This window comes from Varanus komodoensis, unplaced genomic scaffold (genome assembly GCF_004798865.1).
Source record: "Varanus komodoensis strain SLA01 unplaced genomic scaffold, ASM479886v1 scaffold25, whole genome shotgun sequence".
NCBI lineage: Eukaryota > Metazoa > Chordata > Lepidosauria > Squamata > Varanidae > Varanus > Varanus komodoensis.
In genome coordinates, this window is record NW_025335661.1 from 12,668,415 (window position 1) to 12,692,788 (window position 24,374).

Below are 24,374 nucleotides of genomic sequence, written 5' to 3' on the forward strand. Positions count from 1 at the left end.
ATCAATCCAGAATAAGGAGCAGGATAAAACACGTTTGCTTATAAAGTATATTTCATCCCACAATGCCACTCCTCAGCTAAAAAGTTTCTTGGAGTGGCTTACTTGTAATCTGAAAAATGAGGCAGTCCCTACCCACAGGCTTACAAATGAAAAATCATGCACAGAAAAAAAGGAGTGCCTAGTTTTGGTACTATAAACCTTGATTTGAGTGGATAAGAGGTAGCATTTGCTACTCCACTTCCCAACGTCCCTGAACTGCAGTCCATGTATTCAGATCAAGCATGGCATGCAATGGAAGGAGCATCCATTTGGGCATCACTTTCAGCGAGGATGAATTTGTGCATGAAAAGGGGACTTTTGAAGGGACCCAACTAATCTGTGGAAGATCCTCCCAAATGTGCTCTTTTTATGCCTCTTCTTTCATTGTTTTCTGCCTCATGAAGCCAGGGTGGGCCCAAGGACATCTCCCATCCCCATTTTGTTGCACAAAATGGCAGCTACATTTTTAGCAGATGCCATAAGATGGCATCCTCACCTGGAGGGCAGCAGGCTAGCTTAGCAGGTGCAAGAGGGAACATATAGCATACATACAGTGGTAGGACCAGTTGTGCTCACAACAAATACTTTGGTTCCATTTTTGTTCTTTCCCTATCAGACTTCTTCCTCCACACAATCTGGTCCTAGCTCATCAAATACAGGTCCTAGATCCTGTATTTTTCTGAGTCTCCTTGATCATGTTACTTTAAATAATATTAACCATTTCCCTCACATGCTGACTTCCACAGTCAAGGAATTTTGATGTAGGGGATCATTAAAATTCGATTTCCCCCACCAGTATTCTGAAGACTACAAAGAGATGTCCAACATCTCCTTTTGTGAACATTTTGAAGCCTGTGTTTTAAGGCGTTGAACACATTGCTGCTAAGTATCTGCAACTGGTTTTTTTCTGTATGAATATGTGTTTTGAATTTTTAATAGCTCATGGAACAGTGTCATTAAAGGCTGATATCACTGTTTTATGGGCTATGAAGAATTCTGAGACACAAACTGAAACAAAATGGGGTGAAAGTTGCAAATGTATAGCAAAGCTTTGTTCCAGCTCTTTAAAATCCTGTATTCGTGTCTTAAATGAGCAAGAAATAACTCACTCCACCAGATGGCAGCCAAGCAACTTTTGACTGCAATTCACAACTTTTGTTTTTGTTTGTTTTTGTTTTTTTGAGGATACCTACAAGAGCTTTCCCCTTTCCCAGAGCTGGAATTCTAAGCCAAGAATTAGGTAGCGTCACACAGATGATATGAGGCACTTAACACATTACATCAAATTCTGGATCATCATGGACAATCCTTCAGAATTAAGAAAACAGGCCAAGATATGAGCTTAACAAGCATGCAACCAAAACACAAAACAAGAACAAAGCAGTGAATCTGAACATCCACTGTACTCTAGTGCTGACTGTGTGTGTGTAATCCTTTGATACAATTTAAAACACATTTGAAAGTTGATTTTATAAATATTTGTATTATTTTCTGTTACTCTAACACAAGTCAATGTTTAGAGAATAAGATCCTGAATTAACAGTGATCAGGCAGGCTGGGTTCTCCCTTTCAAATAACTAGGTGAGTCAAGCCTACCCACCAGATTCCCAGCACTTCTCCAAGTACCGAGAAAGAAGTATACAGAGATATGCCACAGCAGAGTTTTGTTTTCTTTGCTTTATAGAAAGCATTAAAGACTCATGGTGACCGATCACAACAAAATAATGAAAACACAAACAAAACATCTGGGGACAAATGAATTCCTATATCAAATAGTACAACTACTAGTCCTGCATCAGATTCCCAAGAAAGGCTGAGCAACTGCATCTAAAGATATCCTTCTTTTAAGAAACTCAATCTAAAGTTTAGATTCTAAACACTCAGCTGCCTGCTCTGTTTAAACTCAAGCCACTAAACCCCTAATTATTTAATTAGGTGTGGAAAGGTGTGGATTATTGTGGAACTATGGATTGTTGTTGAAATGTGCATTATTAAGTTGTCTCTGCTCAGCTGCAAGAGCCAACCACCATTTGTTAATCACGAACAACCCATGAGAAGAGGTTATAAAAGCTCTTTGTTGTTGGATTGTGAACTGTACATTGATCATGGGTAAGAAACCATGGGTTGTTAGCACAGCTAGGTGCAGACAACATGATAACCCATACCCTGGAGTATGGATTATTGTGCTGTTTGAACCCTGCCTCTGATTCTCTCGGTCCTTCCTCCCCTGCCACTTGGAACTCTGGTGTATATTCTATTCCAAAGTCTTGAGCAATCAAGCAATCAAGGAACATTCAGCCCTGTTATCAATTCCCTGATCACCCACTTATTTTCAGACAAAATCAAAATCATAGCAATAGTCATACTTTATAAACTTCCCAGAGATCTCCATGGACTATGGGCTTGTATAAAAATGCAATTAATAAATAAAAAGTCCATTCACAAAAAGAAAGAGAACCACGCTTGTAACAAAAGTGGGTGTACCGGGACAATATCTAGAAATGCCCTTTATCTTTGGCCTGAAAATAAAGGTTTAGATTTTAACCTCCACAAGTGGAATTTCATATAGACTGGATCATTCCTGCCTTTTCCTTCTGCTGTAGCTATCTTAAGTTTACCCTTCAAAATCCTGATGTTGCTGCAGCCTAAGAACATAGGAAGAACTGTGCAGAAGCAACCAAAAAGCCTATCTAGTCCTCTGGAAGCCAAGACTTTTACAGCATTCTTCTGCTTATGTTCCCTAGCAACTGGCCTACAGGGACATACTGGACTCAGGTGTGCCAGAATGGCAAGGGACATGTATGGTATAAGAGACTGCAGAAGAAGGGAAGAAGAACTGAAAACCAGAGGATTCCACTTGTACTGGAACTGCATTGGGTCACAGCCCATGTATTTCTGAATTGGCCTAAGGCAAATTGTATGCAACTGTACAAATGCCCTGTCAAGTCCCTTGAGATCCATGATCTCATCTAGATTTCCTGGACTGCTGGTCATTCCATCCTTTGACCAGGCTTATCTTTTCCAGATGTTCCTGAGATGTGAAATTTGAATGTTAGATATGATATTTAAAGTAAAGATACATGGAACTCAGAATCAAAACAACTAAGTAGATGGCAGGGAGAATATATGAATAATTGAGGGTGATGATGATAAAAGCAGCTGCACAAACTCCTGGCTTTACAGTGTTTCTGAGTATGATTGCATCAGCCTTCCCCAACCTGTTATCCTCCAGTATTTTTGGACTTCAACTCCCATCAGCTCCAGGCATGGTCAAGACTTGGGGCTGTAGTTCAGAATATTTGGAAGGCACCAAGTTGGAAGGCATGAGGAGATTCCAAGGGGATCTGTTGGCGACATGTAGGTATGTGAGGGGGTGTCACACAGAGGTGGGTAGAGAGCTGTTCTCCCCTGCAGAGGATGGCAGAATGCTCTCCAATGGAGCAAAGCTCAGGGAGCCAAGGTTCACTCTGGATGCCAGGAAGTACTTCCTGACAGTTAGGACCCCAAGGGTATGGAATGGGCTTCCACAGGAGGTGGTTGGGGCCCCATCAGGGAGGGTGTTCAAGGATAGGCTAGACATGCACAAAGTAGACATGTCGTGAGTGGAGCCGGCTGGAGCCGGGGGTCAGACTAGATGGTCTGGGGAGCCCTTCTGACTCAGCCTTTTTCTATGTTTCTAAGTTGGTTTGACTTGAGATTGAACCAGTGGTGGTGGTAAATTTAGAAATTCGTTAAGAACTGCAGCACACTTTCCGAATGGTACCACCAAAATTCATCCATCCATGCCTTTCAGGTTTGTAATGGCCTTTCAGTGAGCAATTTCCCAAAACCTGAAACAGTTAGCAAGGCACACCAGGAAGCAGTGACATGTGGTAGCAGGACGAGGAACCTGATGACGCTGTGCAAATGGCTGTAGTAAGAAAGCCAAAACAGAACACTGCCCTACTGTGATCCCCCCAACCCCAAATGAGGAAGTCATTCCCACTATTGTATATAGAGCCCAGCCACAAGGAAAGACAGCAAGGGTCAGGAGAAAGTCCTACAGGAAGGCTCCTCCTCCCTCAGCCATCACCACACCAGCAGCCATTCCAGCAGGCTGTCCAGATGGAGATAAGCAGGTCAGCAGGACCATGAATGTTAGCACTGGTCCGAGGTAGCATCACACTGATTTTGAAATGAGGGCACCAACTCCATAATGATTTCTATCCATGTCAGTCATGCCTGTTCACTGAGGCAATAGTTATTATAGGCTAATGCCTATGATTTTTTGATAAAATGCTTGTTTGAAGTCACAGTTTTATGCATTTAGAAAGCATAGGGCCAGCCCTACCCTTGGGGCAGTAGGGAGCAGTGTCCAATGGTCATTACTGCAGTAAGATCCGATGGACAGTCCAGTCTGATTGCCCACATGGAATGGGGTGCAGCCCCATCTAGTTTTTTATTTATTTTATTTATTTTTGGATTTATATCCTGCCTTTTTCCTAGAAAGGGCTCAAGGCAGCTTACATCTCCTCCTCCATCTTATCCCCACAACAACAACCCTGTGAGGTAGGTTGGGCTGAGAGTCTGTGACTGGCCCAAAGTCACCCAGTTGGCTCCATGGCTGAGCGGGGACTCGAACCCAGGTCGTCAGAGTCCCAGTCCCATGCTCTTGACCACTATACCACACTGGCTCTCAATGCCTTGAGCTGGCTCTTTTTCTAACCCATGAGAAAATCACACTGGATTCACTGGAAATAGTTCAGATTATTCAGAAACGCATGTGTTGAAATACCCTAGGGACCTGTAATCTTTCACATGACATTCTAGCAAGGGCATCCTTCAGTTGTCTGCACCCCTTCAGGTTTCTCTTTCCTTTTTCTGTTACTGATCAGATATTGCAATGCAATTTCTCTGAAAACTAAAATTCTAATAAATAAAGAGCTAAAAAGACAAGCGAACATAAAGATGCCATCCAATGATAACAACAGAGGAAGTCATCTGATTGTTCACAGCACTGTGAAAAGGGGATATATATGGGGCAGGGATCAGGGTTTGCAGCTAAAGCAGAATCATGAAGTCCTTTATTTTACTTTTAGGGCTCTTTGTGGGGCCCCAGTTTGTTATCCTCACTCGTCGTTTTGACAGGTAGAAGTTCCTCTGTGTGGTAAATCTCAGAAAGGAAACATTGCCACAATCCCTCTTTTTGTACTCACTGGCTACAACTTTAGACTATTAGAGAGCCCCCCCCCCCCTGGCAGAATCTTATATAAGCATCACAAAAATCAAAGGGGCCTGTGCAATCACACAGCTCAAAGTCCCCAGCCTCAAAACAACTGTAGATCCAGGGGAGGGAAAAGGAAAGTGTGTGACTTAGTGTAATGATATGATGCGCCTGTTTAACTATATTTCACTTGTATTGAAGTGATAAAGTGTTTCGGATGAGACCGCAGAATGAAGAACAAGTGACCTTCCTAAAGGATCTGGCCTCTTCAGTACAGGTGAGAACTTTTGTCCATGTCTACTTATTATATCTGTCATGTTGATATTTCCCTATTGCACAGGTTTTACAATGGCTTTTCATTTCTAATATGCAAGTATTGTGCAGAAACAAATAAAGAGATGTCCTTTGTGGTTTGGCTTACAATTGTTTTCTCATGTGTGTTGATGTGCAAAGAAATATATTAGAGCAGAAACAAATACTCAGAATTCACCAACTCTTTTTAATGCATGTTTTACATGGTGAAATTATAACAGAGTTCAAAATATGATTGCAATTGTTCATTAGCATCTCCTACTTTGGACAATGGGTATCAAATGTGAAATCTTATAACTGTACATTTATAAGATATTAAATAGAATTATACATCAGCTGTCCAGCATGTTCATCCACCTTGCAAATAAGCTGCAGAGTGTGATTATAACCACTGGCGCCATGTTTCTTAGTATAGTCATTCATGTTTTGCTTCTTGATGCATAGACAGGCATAGAAGCAACTGACATATATTACAACTGTAGTTAGAGAATCTGTTTCCAATGTGTTAGATTAAATGCACTAATTCTAAAAAAAAATTCTACCCAGCCTGACTTCTGGCATCCTCCTTCAGTACATCATATTGCTGTTCAAACAGATGTGGATTTCCGTGTCAGTGCAGAGCAAGCTAACTATGTCCAGATGATGCTGGAGCAGAACAAGATGAAACATGAGTATGTGCTTTTAATCCAATTTCAGGAGTGTTGTAGATTATGTGTGCAATAATGTTGTGAGAAAATACTATCCATTTAATTAAAGGTGTGAATAATTCCATATAAATATGAGATTCTTTAGGAGAGAGATTCCTTTCCTGTAAATTAAGAACAGTTTTAAATTGAGATAAATGACAAAGCATGATAATGATAAATGATGAAGCATTTATTGAAAGTACTGTGCATGTTCCATTTCAGCTTCTTACAGGAACATATAACATATGTACATTATATGTACATTTGCACAGCTATCTGGGATTAAGCCCCATCAAAATCAATCATACTTACTTTTGGGTAAACATGAATAAACTTACAGAGTAAATCCATTTGAAATCCAGTTTTCATTTGCTTGCTATAGTTGTCCTAGGGATGCTTAATAAATTTCTACTTAGCTGTTTTATTGTATATTTTAATTATTTTTACCTAATGCCCAATGTTGAGCTTTATCCTTTGTAGTTTTTAGTAACATACAGATCTTAGATGCCTTGCTTTTTAACCCATGCTCCCTTTTTACTTTTTCAAGTATGTTATACAGTTCTGTGAATACATTATCTCGATCTTTCAACTTTTCGGTTGTCTGTTGGGTTTTACAAAATTTAAAACTGGATGAAATCCAGAGACCCAGAAGTCAGTGAGAGTTCTGCCACTGATTTTTTCTAAACATTTTGCATACCCAGTGGGTGCAAAACAATGGAAGCAGCAAAACTGAATATAAATCTATAGCATGAATGGAATACTGGTTACACAAAAGACCACTGGTTTTGCCCAAGTTTCAGAAGTATAAGGTACAGTGGTACCTTGGCTCACAAACTTAATCCATTCCAGGACTCTGGTCATGACACAAATTGGTTGTGAACCAAGTCAAATTTCCCCATAAGGTTCAATGTAAATAAGGTTAATCCATTCTTTAACTATTTTTTTTAAATCACAAAAATTTGAAGGAGTGCTCGGAGAGGTTTGGCAGGTGCGCTGGGGGAGGCAGATGTGATCATGGGCATGCTGGGGGGAGGTGGGTGCACTGGAGGGGGAAGGCAGGCGTGATTGTAGATGCGCTCGGGGGGAGGCAAGTGCATTTGCAAGCATGCTGGAGGGGAGGTGGGCACAATCACCACCCGAAGCGCAGTTCGTGGCCTGAGGCAAAATTTTTCAGAAATTTCTGTTCTCGACCCAATTTGGTCGTGAACTGAGGCGTTCATGAGCCGAGCTACCACTGTACTGCTGGACAGGAGCCAAACAGAAATCCCCCAGTACAGATTTACATGGGAATTGACGGGTAACATCCTTGTTTCTGTAGGTTCTGTTATTATCTATAGTCCATAAATTATCTAGATTTATTTCTCGGGGTATTATTTTGTTGGTTAATAAGTTAGTTCTATTGACTCTGTAGTATGAATTATATCAGCAAAGAATGAAAGGGCCCTGGTCCATTTGGGTTGTAGTCTTTCTTACTTATAGTTATTTACCTACATTTCAGTAGTGGGTGGGAATAACAGAAGAGAAGACAAGGAGATGAATGTGAGAAAATATATTTACATGTATATATGTTGTGCATGTACCTTCATAGTAGCCTTAGAAATGCTGAGCTGGGCTGACATGGTTAGGACATTTTGGAGGGCTGTCATTCAGAGGGTAGCCATAAGTCAGGGGGAGCTTGACAGCACCTAACAAGAAGAATGACATATCTGCATGTAATTAGGATTAGGACTAAGGGGATAAAGCAAAGGAATGAAAGAATAAAAGCATCTTTGAAAAAGCAAGACTGTGTGTACTGATGCTCTTTTTGTGCCACAGAATCATAGTCCATAATCTACAAGAAGAGATTGAAAACCAGTTGGATGGGGGGAAACATTTCCGTGAGAAGTACAGATACACGAGATACAATGAGTGGGAAAAGGTACCCTATAATGACTCATATCATATTTCATCCTTTTACTAGTTTAATGATAAATACGTCAGTGTCTCATCATTACACTCTCCTTTTAGATTGCTTCATGGACTGAAAAAATGGCTACAAATTACCCCAAGTTGGTGTCCCGGATTCAGATTGGAAAGACCTATGAAGAGCGTCCCATGTACCTTCTTAAGGTATGAGTCTTGATATAACTGCTATTAATAATTGCACATGAAGAATTATGAATGAGATACAATGAGAAAGCAGCCTACGAATCAGTCTTGCTGTCATGTTATGCTGATCTAGACTTAAGAACAATGGGAGAAAACTTCTAGAGAAGTTATTTATGCTTTCTAAGGGTAGGAAATAGTTGCTTTATAATGTCTATGGGCAATCTAGGGATATTCTTATGGTGGGTCTTTCCCACTTTACAGTGGGCCATCCTTTGTTGACATCCTCAGTCTGAAGAACTGCCCATCCCAATTTCAGTTTAAAGATAAAGAACTTTCAGGGGTGAAATCAGGTGCCTTGAAGATGTGCATCTGCATAAATGCCTGGACAGCAGACTAAGCAGACACAGAAAACAGCTGGCTGCAGTCTTTTCTGTATAGTGAGATATATTGAACTTCTCATTAAATCATTCTGTTTTCCTCAATCTTTCTAAATTTGCCCTCTTAAGTTGAAGCTAGTATATGAAAATTTTATACAAATATTTTACTCTTTATATTGTGATGTACTCCCTATTTGGAGGCAACATGTTATTGATTTAACTGGCATGGCCTCCAAACCTTGATAACTTCAAAGGGCCATATGGTATGATATTTCTAGGGGGGCTCCACTGAAACAAAGTAACAGATTACAGATTGTTAGTGTGCATGGAGAATAATCATAAAGAATGTCTGACATAATATTCCCTTCTAACAGGTTGGGAAGGAGAGTGGCAAAAAGAAAGTCATCTTTATGGACTGTGGTATTCATGCACGGGAGTGGATCAGTTCAGCCTTCTGCCAATGGTTTGTAATGCAGGTCAGTTAACTGTAACTTTATTCATTTGTGCAACTGTTGATGAAAAGTGAACCCAAGAGCTCACTCAACCAGTCTTAAATACTTATTACATTATATTCTTAGTGTTGCACCATAAGTTCTCATGTGCCTATTTTTCTGTGAAAGTAGAATTTTAAGGGGGTAAAACATTCATACACACTCATACATGCACAATGGCCCAATTTACAAGATCAAGCCACTTCTTTAAAAATAAATCAGCATAGTTAGTCGTAAACAAGGCATTATGCTGGCTCATGTGCTTCAGTTGCTCCCATTGCCAGTGGTGCTGGCTAAGCAACCTGGATAACAGGTGGGTTTGCATGTCGCACCAACCCATGTTGCCTATACACCAAAGCGGAATGGTTGTTACAAGAACAGCTCACAGTGGATCCAACAGATGACTATGATTACTATGGATTGCCAACCCCGTCTTTCCCCTTCAGGCCCCTGCCTTCAAAGGAATTTGAAGCTCAAGCCACTCCCCCTACTATTCTGGTTCACTGAGGATTTTTTTTCTCTTTTTATTACAGCAAGGTAATCTCAGAGAACTTGCTCAACCTCCAAATATCTCAAGAGGTTTAGGATCCTTTGGTGGGGTCTAACACACTCTGCCAGACGGGAACACACCCTAGTCTCGCATTTACAGACACACAGGAGCTGTCAACACTCCAGGGTCCCATGTTTCATTTAAAGGGTGCTTTTTGTATTTGTTTTTTTCTTAAGGGCTCCATATGATTTTTCCCCACAGGACTATAAGCAGGCATGAATGCTTGCTGCCTATCATGGGCTACTGTGTCATGAGAACACTCTCTCCCTAAGGGATTGTTTGGCACAATGTTCAAGCCCAGAACTCCAGTTTATCTCTCCTCTGACAAGCCAAAGTTGAAACTGAGCATTAAACTCTGTGTCCCATGTAACCTACATTGAAATAGATGAACTAGATAAATGTTTGATTCCGACTCTGGCTTGTCAAGCTAAAATTCTTGGTTTGAACACCATGCTAAACAACCCATGGAGAGATTGTCCCTGGGTTGTTTAACTCCTGTTGGCAACAGGAGCAATTGAACTACATAAACTAGCATTTTTTTCTCATTCATGACAGCCCATTTTTTAAAAATCTGAATAGTCATTACACATGGACTACACCAATAGATACTCACAGCAGTTCCCATGGTCTCTGAAGTGTAAGTTCTGTGTACAGTTTCAGATCAACACATAGAACTCAGAGGACAACACCAGCCAATGCAATCCTGCTTTCTCACTTTTCACATGTTCATTGTACATTGTGATCAGTGCTGGAGGTTTCTTTTTAGCTGTTTCTTTGACATGCTAAAATGTACTGAAGCCCCCCTCCCCCCAAAAAGATTAGTTGCTAGCGATTTGATTGCACTTCTTTATATTCAGATAATAAAGGCTTCTCTCAAATAAATTAAGTTTTAGAGGACTGCACAACTACATTTTAGTCTAAAATACATACTTTGTATACTCCTCTTCCACACCAGCAGAATAGTAGACCTGCCATGATTATTCATAATTCCAAGGCCCTTATACAAACCAAATTGAAGACAAAAGTCTCTCATTTTTTTTAAAGGATGCAGCTCACATCCTTTTTTTTTCAAATGTTAATACTGATCATCAAAATATCAGGATTAAATGGGCCAGAAAATTAACCAAATTGAACATGGTTTTTTTGTAAAAATATGTTAGTGTTAGACCAGATTACAGGCTCTCTGATTCTGAGTCTATATTGCTTTGGCCTAGATCTCTAAAGGAATGCCTTTTGCCATACCAATCCTTAAATAACCTTCTGAGGCCCATATGCACTGCATCAGGTGGTGACCAGAGATAAGACATTCTTGGCTGTGGGACCACATCTGTAGAATTCATGCCCCCAAAAAGTCTGCCTGTTGCCAATTTTGCTGTCGTTTAGGCACCAGGAGATTTATTCTACCAGGTGTTTTAGTCAGGTGGGCTTGACTCTGAAGTATTTTAATAGTCTCTTCAGCTTTTTCATATTTTAATTATTGGATTTAATTTACAGCTGTTGCTGTTATTACAGTCTTATCCTGCATTTTTCCTTTTGCAAGGAATCCTGGATGGCTTATACAGTTCTCCTCTTCCTCTCATATAATCCTTGCAGCAACAACCCTGTGAGATAGGTTAGCAGGAGAGTCACTAAGTGAGCTTCATGACTGAATGGAACCTAGACCAAACCCAATACACTGCACCACAACTATCCTGAGAACTTGGGATTAAAGGCGATATTAAAATTATTGTAAACCACCCAGAAATCTTTGGACAAAGGACAGTAATAACATCTCCTTTACAAGTTGCATTTTAACACTTCAAAACCCACATCTAGTTGTGAATTAAATTGTACACAATGTGTTTGTCTTTTACAGGCTGTCAGAACATATGGAAATGACAAGGTCATGACAAAACTGTTGGATAATTTGAACTTCTATGTGGTTCCTGTGTTGAATATTGATGGCTACATCTGGACATGGACTCAAGTACAGTCCACATTTCTTTTGTCTCTAGTAAAAGCTACTCTTTTTCCATAAAGAATTAAGGTGTCTCCAGAAAGTCTCTCATGGGGAATGGCAGGTGTAGTAGAACATAACCTTTACAGAATGACTAGTCATAGGGAAATGCAAATATGTGTCTCCAGTATGCTTCAAAAGATCTTTCAGTTACTACATGGAAACTGTCACAGAACAAGTGACTATATTTGTCCAATGTCCCAGTTTTGATGTAGGATCTACCACCATACAGTGGTGTGGACGCATTCCTATTTTCCCAATATCTGTACCATTCTGCCTTCCCTCCACCTCAAGTCTATGCTTTCATTCCTCTAGGCAATCATCTGTGCTACAATTATTGTAAGACAGGAAGAAAGAGGGAAAAAGTGCTATCTATTGTCAAGGGAATGATTTTTATTTTCACTTGTTTGCTACATTAACGTTCTGCCATAGTCCTCCAAGAAGCCCAAGATAGCACACCTGGTCCTCCTCCCCATTTTATCCTCTTGTGAGGTAGGTTGGGCTGATAGTCAAAGAGCAGCCCAGTGTCACACATGGGCTTCAAAACTGAGTGGGGACTCACAACCAAGTCTCCCAAGTCCCGGTTCAGTGTGTGAACCACGACACCATACCGGTTGCAGTAGTTAGGCGAACACAACATGCTCCCCCAAGGCCTTGCCTCCATGGTCTCATTGAGCAAGCTCCTGTGTGGCTGAAATCTGTAAGAGAAAATCATCTATTCCTGTAGGAGCTGGACACTTGCATATATTAAAAAAACCCAGTCAGATGCAGTATTTGAACAAAAGCAAATTAGTCTATTGTGACATGAACTTTTGCTGGCTTCATCCTCCAGGGTTGGCAAGAAACTTCATTCTGCAATAACTCAGTCCATAAAAATGCTTGTTAACCTGACATAAATGTCAGCACAACCTTGAGCCAATCAAATGGCAGTGCTGGGGCAATAGAACTGTACCTGTCCTGGACAACCTCGCCTCCCCAAAAATGCAATGTGTTTGCAATTCATGCGCTCATAGTGCCAATTCATGTAGGTCCAATAATCAACAATCATTACATGGCAAAATCATAGGATGAGAACCAAAGGTTATAAGGGCTATGTGCAAATATGCCACATGCCTATTATGACAGGGGAAGGTAAAATAGGCCCATGGGCAGGACATGTGAAAGTAAACTGGAGCATAGTGTATGAAAAGATACTTTCCATCCCCAGTATACATTAGGAATTAATATGAAGCAAAAATAGATAAGACTGGAAGATAACAGATCCCACTGGTATTTGTCCTGCAGGATCGCATGTGGAGAAAAAATCGTGACAATAAAACCAACAGTGATTGTATTGGCACTGATCTGAACAGGAATTTCAATGCTTCTTGGGGTGGTACGTATTATATGCCTAGTAGCAACTGAAACAAAGATATAGCCTATGGCAGGAGTGCTGAACCCTTTACACCCAAGGGCAGAAAGCAATTTCAGGGAAGGCCTTCTTGGGTGCTGGGTGGAGATCATAGCAAAAAGGGCAGGACTAAGGTATAAAAATGCCACCATATTTTAGCCTAAAGAGCCTTAGAAGAGCTCTCCAGCTTTTCCCATGATTCCTTCCCTGCTTTTAGTGGCATGGAAAGAATCATGCTTAAGTTGGGAAATCCCCAAACAAGCAGCAATCAGGGAAAGGAGAGGGATATGATGAGGATCACAGATCTGAGATTTAAAATTCTGGTCTACCAAGGAGTTCTAAACAACTCATGTTACATCCAGGTCTACTGTTTTTTTCCAAAAAACATAGGCGCAATGCTAAATAATTGATTCTAAATGGTGGCACAATTAAAAGTCAGGTCATCAAAGAAAAGGGAGGAAAGGGGTTTGAAAATTACTGCAAAAGTCAGATCAGGTGGATTTGCACTGCACATCCAACCTCCAGGGCAGGCCCCCAAAACATTTCATTATCACTCTAAGTAAAAGGCCAGAGAGTGACCCCACACAATTGCAAATATAAACATTTTCCCTGCTTATCCTGGATTCATAGTAATCATTGCATGAAAAACAACTTGTGGGAACCCATTCGACATCCCAGAGTGGGCAAGGAATACGTTTTTTTTTTACCGAAACATTACATCTGACATATTTTCTTTTCTTTCTTTTAGTTGAAGCTGAATATGACTTACACGAACCTTGTGAAGAAATATACTGTGGAGCTTCTGCAGAATCTGAGCCAGAAACAAAAGCAGTGGCGAACTTCATTCGTGACCATCTTGCCTCCATCAAAGGATACATAAGCTTCCATTCCTACTCTCAGTTGTTGCTGTTTCCTTATGGATATACAAACGCAAAAGTACCAAATCATGAGGAACTGGTAAGGAGGAAAAGATCTGTGTTGTTCTGTCTACCGCAGGGGTGGGCAACACACACCCTATGGGACACATGCAATAATCCTGACCATTTTTGAGGCTCCCTTTCCCCAGTATCACCATATGACAGAAATCTGGTAATGAATAAGGAGAGAAAAAGTCCCTCATAAAAGCAAAATTGGAGATAGATCACTGGGTTTTGTTGGAGTAGTGGTGGCAGCAACAAAAAGGGAAACAGAGTCTTCTTATTGTTCCTGCTTCAGCTCCAAAATTTGGCAGTGAATCAAAATTTTTCTTTTTGAATGGGGCTTTTTCCTCTGTCTCTGGACCACCAAATTTCAGTAGTGCACCAGCGGTTAGTCAAGTAGAAGCAGAGGCATGGCCTTTCCTAAGGTCCAAAAAGCATTGAGCCCTACCAACCCATGAAAGTTGTGCACCCTGGCCTAGAAGAAGAAATCTTAGGTTGAGTGCAGGGAGTCCCTTCCTTCACTGATGGCCCTTTGATCCAGCAGTAGCTCCCACCTGTACATCTGAAAATCTGCTCGAAAGGGTTGGGACACCTTTGAGAACAGGGTGGGAAGCAACATAGTGGGTTGCAAGGGAGATCCATAATAAGCACCTCTCTACTTCCATTTCCTGGAGCTTCTGTTGAATGGAAGGCTGTTCTGAAAACAGTGGGGGTGCTGATCATAAATGGAATATCATAATTAGATCTAATGCATTTCAATGGCTAATTAGCATGAATCAAACAAAATATGTTATTCCTCATTATTACGTTTTTAATTTACAAAGGGTAAACAACAATATTTTTGTACTTGTAGAATAGTGGAAGATCTTCCTTAAGAAAAAAAAAAAAACAACAGCAAGAATGCTAGACATCTTTCCTGTATTATATGCATAGTGTTGATGAACTAAATGTAATTCTGAAGTAAACCAGAAGTGATCCAAATTCTGATTTACTGATTAGAAATGTTGGATTGAGAAAAAGCTGTTGTCGCTTTCCTGGAACATTTTCTATTATGTTTCAATTTCTATATGGCTTACGAGTGTTATCTAAAAGAAATGCAAGCTTTCTATGAAGCTTCTTGTTCTCATGCCCCTCCCTACTACCATCGGCAGAAAAGTTTTATATACTCTGAAAACTGTATCCTCAGCAGCAATATCCAAGACCAGGAACAGTTTCCTCAAAAAACACATGGAGACTAAGCATTGCAGTCTCAAGTTATTGCACAAAAGCAAATATGGCAGGGTTCTACGAAGAGGAAACAGAACAATATGGCATGGCTACTGTGCAAAAGAGCAATATTGGGATTGACAGGGAAGCAAAAGGTAACCACTGTCAAAGTTTGAATGCTAATACCCAAGCCTGATTTCATCATACATCCTCTGCACATTTATACCCAAGAGTTCAGCCTCTCTGGGACTTAGTTGCAGCCCGTGTTCTGTTCAGCTGAAACACAGGTCAACCTAACCCAGCTACTGCAGTTTTCACAAGGGTACATATGTCTTTAATGAGAACATAGGAAAAGGGATGTATGACCCAATGTTGTCAGAGAGGTTTTATCTTTCTTTCAAATGTCATAGCAGTTCTTAGTAGAGATTTTGTTTCCTAGAGCTAATTTGACCCCTGCCAACATCATACAGGAAAGAATTCTGTGTAGGGGAAAAAAACCATTCCTAATTTTGTAGATGTTTTTAATTAAAATGTAGATATACCAATGCTGCCCTCTTGTGTCTTAACAGTACAGAGGGAGATAACAGAACCTAAGATGTTATTGCTGTTGTTGCTGTTATTCTGCAATTGCATCATTTTCTTACAAAACTGTTGTACTTTAAAATTTGAAACGTCTCAGTGCTTCCCAGCACCATCCTTCAGTTTGTGCCCTTAAGTAACATATACAGCAGGGGTAGTCAATGTACTGCCTTTCAATCGTTTTCAACAGCATGCCCCATAATCCCTAAGCAGTGGCCATGTTGGCTGAGGCTTACCTACTCCAGGGGCAGAAGATGGGTTGACAGAAACTAATGCCAGATGCAGGTTTTCAGGGGTCCTTGGACAAAGTGTTCTCCCACTTGCTTACATCCCCATCTTGGCCCAGCTCACACCACTTCCCATATGGAAAAGACCGGGCATGGGAAGACTGCTGCTCCTTCTCTCACTCCTCCTATGGTTTGCTCACTGTAAGAGGTCAGGTAAACCAGAAGAGGCAGCAAAGAGGAGAAGCAGGTCCAGGAGTCAGCTCCTGCATTGGCAATGGAGCCCAAACTGTGGTGTGGGCCTAGTGGCTGCCTAGAGGCCAACCCCTGGGGAAAAGTATTCTAAAAGCCTTTGCTTCGGCTTCCCAACAAAGTGCATTTTAAGACAAACTGCATACATGCTTTTAAATAGGATGCATTTTGGCACCCATCCTGCTTTTCACATTTTAAATAGGATGGTTTTCTTTATAGGAACAATTCTGAGTAGTTCTCATATCCACTACAGCCAGATGCCCACAAGAATCATTTTCAATTCACGTAGTCTGATAAGAGACTATGAAAGTATGGAAATTCCAAACTAAGAAATGACTTCCTTGCATAGCCTGAGGCACTGAGATACCCCAGTGATGATCAGAAGCTTACATTCTAAACCAGAACAGAACAGAATGACAGGAATAACCATATTGTACAATTCTGGCCCTTAACATGGGACGACTTTGGATTGGCCCACAGAGTTCACATATGACAGAAAACAGAAGGTACAGTGGGGGAGTTGGGACACACGATTGTTTGCCTTTAAGAACCAAAATGCCCTATTGGCCACAACCTATAAAAAGGGAAACAATCAAATCAGACAAGCCTCAAAATGCTTAACAAAACCATCTGCTCTCTCTTGTGGGGATAAAACATAACCTCCTTGTGAAGGTAGCAAACAACAGTCAGAAATGTGTCAATAGCCAACTTACAAAAGAGTATGATTAATATAGCTAATAGAATAGAGTGAAAGCATAATAACTGGACCCCATCCAAAATCACTGGAAATAGCAGCAACTTGCAATGGTCATCAATGACTTGCAAAACAGACTAGCTAATTTGCTCAGGTTCTAGAGTTAACCTATTTCCATTCTCTACATTGCAAAGCAAGTATTAGAAATATTATGAGTCCGATCTTAAGGTTTACTTCTCCACATGTGGGACACACAAGAAAGCTTTCTTCACCAAGGCAAAAGATACCAATCGTCACTATGCTCCTTACAAAATAACTATGCTAACTAGCATTTGTTTCTTTAGAAACTTTTTTCTGTCTCCTTTCATTATATTAGTTTTCAGAGCAGTGCAGAGTATAAAACAAGTACAAAAAGCACAAAAAGAAAAAGAAACACTTTGAAACAGACTGAAATGCTTCCTTACATCAATAAAATCTGTGAGGATGCTATCCTAAGGCCACTAGATGCCATCCAGATGGCCATAGGAGACTTCAGAGTCTCATCTCAAACCATGGGAACATGTCAGAACACTCTCCATCCAGCCTCACAGCATGGAAAGAGTCAGGCCAGCTGTAACTCCAAGGTTTCAAAAGCAAGTTCAGATAAAGAATTTTGTGAGTATTCCAGGGAGCAGCAAGAGAAGCTAGGCTCTTTCAGAATACATATTGCTCTGATGGTGCCCCAGATCCTGTCCTCACAGTCTAGGGCAGGGGTCGGCAACCTTTAACACTCAGAGCCATTTGGACCCGTTTCCCACAGAAAAGAAAACACTGGGAGCCGCAAAACCCTTTTGACACCTAAAATGAAGATAACACTGCATATATCATTTTTTACCTTTATGCTATGTATAAAAAAACTATAGTGTGTTGCATTTATGAAACAGATTGGGGGCTGTGTTGTGCTGGCGTGGGTTGCAGATTGGGGGCTGTGTTGTGCTGGCGTGGGTTGCAGATTGGGGGCTGTGCTGTGCCGGCGCGGGTCGCAGACCAGCTGCTGTGCCAGTGCAGGTTGCAGATTGGCAGCTGTGCCAGCATGTGTAGCAGTTCAGAGGCTGTGCTGGCACATGTCTCAGATCAGCAGCCGTGATACATATTTTGAGCAACGGAGCAGCAGCAGAGGGATTAAAGAGCCACACGCGGCTCCAGAGCCGTGGGTTGCTGATCCCTGGTCTAGGGCAAAACACTTAGGGGGCTAGAACCAAGCATCTGAGTGTTTTGCAGAGCAGATGAATCACAGAAGTGTAATCTTCTAAGATCAGAGGTTTATGGGCAGCCATGTTGGATAGGCCCTATTAAATGCTCTAGGTACATTAAAATGTTTTTGCTTGACAGCTAAATTATAGAAAATTTGTTACTAGATGAACCTCTTTGTGGAGGGCATTCCATAATGGGAGTTATGGGTGATATAAAGCAGGGGTACATATACTTTACATCCCATAAATGCAGGACATAATTATGGGAGCAGATACTCCTACAGGTGTATGGCTTGAAGTTGTGCAGGGCAGGGCAGGGCAGGGCAGGGCGAATATTAATTGAAACTTTATTTCTTTTAAATACAGGAAAGAGTGGCTAAAGGTGCAGTGGAAGCATTATCTAGTCTCTATAATACCAAGTATGTATACGGAGCAGCTGCCCCAACAATTTGTAAGTATAGTCAAAGCATGATGTCTTTTGGCTTTCCTCAAAATTTGTTTGATGACTGGCAGGACAGGAGACTGCAAATCTTCAACATTTCCTTTCAGAATTTTGAGGGTGTGATCTCAGTTATATGAGCAGAGGTCTTCCCAATCTTAATGGCAGACTTCCGCAGCATGGTCAGGAAGGTCATGAATATTATGCCTCCTCCTTCCCCTGACACGTCTTCAAACTGGGCCTAGGTCCAGTTTCCACAAGAGGAAAACACCTGAGAAGAAAAATATGCAGCCTCAGAACTCACCACACTCCTCCATCTCCCAGTCTAGCTTCTGTCTTGGAGCTGGCAGGATCCTGCATATGGTTCTCCTGCTGTTGGAGCAGAATGCCAAGGGCATGCTCAGCTGCCAGTGTCTGGCCACCTTCCCAAAGAGGAAATTTTCTGAACCAAGACAGGTCCTCTCTGTCAGCCAAGTCAGCATCCTGGCCCAGAGATAAGTCCTTCTCCTTTTAAAGAAGAGGTATCTTCTAGGGATACATGATAATACAGAAAGTTCTACAGATGAAACTTCTGCTACCCCTCGGCTAGATAGAATTGTTCATCTATAACACACATTTCACTTGTACTCTTCATTAAAGGCTTATTGCCTGCTGAGAAGTCCCTCAGATACGGTGGTGATGGTAATGCAGCAACATTTACCATCACCTCAAAATTTTACCTGAAGGAAACAAGTAACATTTCTCCTACCTAATGTCCAAGAGGGCACAGCATGTGTAAGGAAGAACCAATGAATGAGAGTGAAGCAAAAGTCTCAGGTGCCTATGGAAAGCTTCCTAAAAACTTTCCTCCATTGGCTGTTTGTCCACTTTTGGATACTGAGTGCATCTCAACTTTCCCAAATCAGTCTTTTGCTTCCATCCGTGAGACAAGGTAGATGTTGCCTGTTCTCCATCCCAACTGTTCCCATGGGGTGAGCCGTTCAGTGTAAGCTCTACAAAGAAATAGCACAAGGTGTGGCAGTGTAATATGCAATGCTCTCAGTATCTGCCATTATTTTTTATTTATTTATTTGTTTATTAAAATATTTTTATGCCGCCCCATTCGCCGAAGCCTCGGGGCAGCTTACAACAATTAATTAAAATAATTATAATCATTAAATTAAAAAATATAAACATTAGATTAAAATACAAAAATACAATATAAAATAAGCCGCCTTTGCCAGATAAAATCCAATAATATTAACAGTTAAAATGGCACTTAAATAAAAAGGTCTTCGCCTGGCGCCGAAAAACAAATAATGACGGTGCCAGGCGGACCTCTCTGGGGAGCGCATTCCATAACTTAGGCGCCACTGCAGAGAAAGCTCTCCTCCGAGTACCCACCCTCCTAATTTCTTTCACGGAGGGTTTCTGGAGAAGGACCTCTCCCGCCGATCTCAAGGGGCAGCAGAGTTTGCTATGTGATGCTGCTGCATCATATGGGCATTTTTTTAACGGGGAGAGGTAGCCCTCAGCTGATATCTAGATGAGTTATACATTAAAAATGGATACAGTCCAAGAGACTCAGGAACTTTCTAAAAACCTGTATCCATGTATCATAGTACTGAAAAAAAAACCTCAATGTAACAGAGAGATAGAAAAGAGGGACTGGATTGACCGAACATAATCATGGGCAGTTTTCAAGCCAGGGGTGGCTTGCTGTGTTGTAGGAACCCAGCAGCATATTAAGCACTGTGACTGAGTTTAGACAACACAAAGCACCCCTAGCTTACAAACTGCCATGGCTTATAATGGGAACCAAGTCAGAGAGAGAGATTTGCATTCCATAGTGCGATTCAGCTAGCAGAATCGTTTGCTTTGATTCTACAAGGTTTTGCTGAAAACATTGCACAAGCTGTTGTGCATCCCACAATACCTTGCACAAGGCGCTACATGAATTGTTGCATAACATATTGGACAACTGTTAATGACATCATGGGCATTGCTGGTGCTAGTTCAGATTGTATTTGATGTTACAGTGGCAGAAAAAATGCAAGAGTTGGTATTGTTCAGCTGGCAGTAGCACATGTGCAACCCAAGCTAACACAGATAGCACAATCTGTGATAGGAGTCATGACACCTCCTGATCGTTTTGTGGTGTGAAAAAAAGCAGAAGCAGCAGTAGGAAACCAGAGTGGGACCTTCTACATGCAAAGCATGTGCTCTACCACAGAGTCATGGCCTGTTCCCATATAGGGGAGGTAGTTATGCATCTCCCAGCCTAGGCTATTATAGCAGACCTTCCTGCTTGCATGCTTTGTGCCAGAGCTGCCATTAATCCTACCTTTGATGTCCCTGTTTTTCAGACCCTTGCACTGGTTCCTCTTTAGACTGGGCTTACGACATGGGCATTAAGTATTCATTTGTGTTTGAACTTCGTGACCGTGGCCGGCATGGGTTTCTTCTCCCTGAATCAAAGATTGCACCAACCTGCAAGGAAACTATGCTGGCTGTCAAACACATTGCCAATTATATCCTCAGCTCTGCTCAATGAAGACATATTCATATTTGCTTACAAAAGGAATCCTCTGCTACCATTTCTCTTCTTTTTCTTTGAATTCCTACTCTATGGATTTGCCCCCCCATTGCTTTTTGTCTGTGGCATGATTCTCTTCTGTCATGTTCAACAGCCTTCAGACCTTTGTACCACACTGATAACCTAACCAGGCTTTGTAGTTTTCCTCTTTGCTCCAGAACATCCTTCATTTCATCTTGATAAATACCATTCCAAATATTTTAGGAACTGATTTTCTTCTAGCCTGACATCAGTTGAGCTGCTTTTGAATACAAGGTGATTCACTCAGTCCTTTTGGTAAGGAGAACAGTTGACTTAATCCAAATTTATTGAGACACACATATTTCCATTGGATCACTCATCTTGGATGAGATACAGCCAAAAGACATGACAGATGCAGCGCAAGTCAATTCAGAATACTTAAATGGAGACTTGATACAAATCAGGAGTCCTACACCAGACTCCTGTGTTTATTTGAAAGTGAGAGAGATGTGGCTGCTTGCTACATCTTCAAAGTAATGCATGGCTTGGCCTGTGCTCCCAAATAAGTACACACAAAACTGCAGCTCAAGGCCAAGTAAGCAGTTTTAGAACCAGACTGAAAAAGTGCCTCCAAGTCTCTTTCCATAATTCATTTGCCCATATGAATGCTATTAAAATAGAAAGAGCAAGGAGCCATTTTAAAATCAAAATCCAGAGGGATGTCATAATGTTTGCCAGCACCAAAGCTGAATATATAAAATCCTTGTAAGGTTTACAATCACCAATGCAGCACAAGCTCCATCACTGTTGTGTGGGAAAAAAATGCAACCATCTTCTCAGGTCATTAACTGTTGTTAATACAATTGAGTAATGTGTTGGCCATGCCTGAAAATTGAATGCAAAGCCAACATTGTTGGCAACAGTGGATGCTTGATTTATCATTGGTCTCATACTCTCTCACACACATTAACTAATGTTCATTAGTGATATATTTTGGAGTTTGGTTAGCAGTGGGTTAACTTGTTCTTCCTGGTAGTAGCTTCCTAGTTTTCCTTATAAAATTAAACGGTAAATACTTGGCCTTGGAACATTCTCCATACTTTCATCTCATCCTTCTTCCCATGCCCTCTGTGAACCTCTCCTGAAACCACTGCCTGTTCCAAATTTAGTTTTCCAGCATGTGCTGATATTCCTGGACATAGTCTTCCACTTCTGTTTTTCCATTGCAGTCCTCGATGTAGAAGCACTGAACTCCATCAGAGCTACTTTTCTGCAAGGTTTTCTCTTGTGGCTATGATGGATAGGATGAACAGTACACAGCCATTTACTCAGAGTTGACCAGGCAGCCTCCTTCCCAGACAATTGGCCCTACCGTATTGTCTATAATATTCACACACACACACACACACACACACACACACACTGCACTTGTGAGGAATAACAACAGGAGGAAACAGCTCCAACACCACTTGTGTGTGTGTGTCCACATGTGTGGGTGACTGGTATTAAAGTTTTTAAGACACTGAGACTAGTCAATTGATCTGTCCAAATAAAAATAATATGTTAATCTTATTTTATAGTGTTAAATTTTTGGGGGGTGGGGTTTTATGGGGTGTGTTGGGAGATGTGGGCATCATTTGGATTATTCAATTTTCATTTATTTAGTTTTCTAGTTCCATGTCTGGGTTTGAGTCTTTTTTATTCTATTTATCTGGTGTGGTCAAAGTTAATAATACTCATTCAAGCTGTGTGGAAAGTTTTCACTGAAACTTATTACAGTATAATGACAACTTAGATGTTGTATCATTCCATGACAGGAAACCTGTGCAAAATCTACATGAACTTTGTGTTTGAAGGGGCTATAAGCACGCCACTTTGTTTTTCACTGTTCAGTGTGATTTCCCAATTTGTCAAGCAGCTAAGTATTTTCAATAAGCCACGGGTGTGATTTATACAAGAGTTAAATGCTGATGTTGCTTTTCTCCAAGAAACCCACTTGGCGGGGAGGCTGATGACTCCTTTGTCAGTGGGGCTACTTACTCACTGCAACTTTTACTCTGAGCTTTATAGGGATCTTCCTTTTTTGATCTTCTCTTCAAGTAGACGCCATAAGGTTCCCTGTATATCAAAATGGACAGGCATCTACTTAACTCTAATTTTGCAGTAATAAAAAAAATAGAAGCAGCAGTAGGTAAGCACAAGAAGGTTAAAATGGGAAACAATATCATCTATACCTTCTACACTCCATAAAATTCCATGATGGGGCAGGGCAATTACACAATAAAAGCCATCTCTAGAAGTGCCCAATATCACAATTTAGTCATGAAGTTGTCATTTGTTCCCCATCTGTCCAGATGCTGCACAAAGTATACTTAAGACATTGCAGCTGATCTGCTTTCCAAAAGAATAAATCCACAACCTGAATACATTGCAAAACTGGCTGAACTATATCATTGATCAAGCCAATCTATATTTCATCTGCAGTAATGTAAATTAGATCTAATTCAGTGTAAATAAAGGAGGAACAAACATTGCTCTCTCACATAAGAAGAAAAAGAAAAAGAAATTTTTATGAAATGTCTGGTATTTTCTTTTGTTCCTGATGCCTTTCAATTCCATTTTTAAAAGAGTAATGAACCTAGTCATTTTATATTTTATATTGATTATTCAACAACAGGTCTCTTAATAAAACTAATGCACCAAGTTAAAGACTTTTTCAGCATTCTGAACAAATTCATTCTAAATGGAACTGGTATGCTTTGTTCTGCCACATGGACAATTCAGCTAGTGTTGATAAGTAGCCTAATCATATTTGGTAGGAGTTAACAGCTATAATTTCTTCAAAAACTGAAGTGGATTTGTATAGATCAGATCATAATTACTGCTGCAATCAGTTATCTCTCCTTTTGGAAAGAATTTCCATCCCATACATACTATGGCCATATTTTGCATCCATGAGTTTGTGGGATTTCCATGGGCATTCTGATGGCCACTGGAGGAACAGAATTCTGTATTGGGTAAATCAAATTTTGATCCATTCATCTCCTCTTCTTCTTTACTTTTATTTCCTTACGAGGGGATATGACTGGCATAACATAGTAGTTAAGAGCATGAACTAGGTTCAAAGCTTACCCCAGTTGTGAGGTTACTGTGTGATCTT

General features: G+C 40.8%; 1 protein-coding gene across 1 annotated transcript; it reads left to right on the plus strand.

Annotated features, from left to right (window-relative positions):
* Positions 1-5,092: 5,092 nt before the first annotated feature.
* On the plus strand, positions 5,093-22,622 carry LOC123024763 (mast cell carboxypeptidase A-like). The gene is made up of 11 exons (XM_044432899.1): positions 5,093-5,166; positions 5,444-5,519; positions 6,101-6,225; positions 8,056-8,158; positions 8,248-8,349; positions 9,080-9,181; positions 11,602-11,712; positions 13,027-13,117; positions 13,881-14,089; positions 18,606-18,690; positions 21,024-22,622. Exons 1-11 carry the CDS (start codon positions 5,093-5,095, stop codon positions 21,209-21,211), a joined length of 1,266 nt encoding a protein of 421 aa, XP_044288834.1. The 3' UTR covers positions 21,212-22,622.
* Positions 22,623-24,374: the final 1,752 nt, after the last annotated feature.

What these genes read in the sequence shown, in the direction of transcription:
- LOC123024763 (XM_044432899.1), top strand. Translation starts at nt 5,093, where the DNA reads ATGAAGTCCTTTATTTTACTTTTAGGGCTCTTTGTGGGGCCCCAGTTT. An exon ending in GTCCCATGTACCTTCTTAAG is followed by an intron (nt 8,350 to 9,079) that starts GTATGAGTCTTG and finishes CCCTTCTAACAG; the next exon opens with GTTGGGAAGGAGAGTGGCAA. An exon ending in AGCAGCTGCCCCAACAATTT is followed by an intron (nt 18,691 to 21,023) that starts GTAAGTATAGTC and finishes CCTGTTTTTCAG; the next exon opens with ACCCTTGCACTGGTTCCTCT.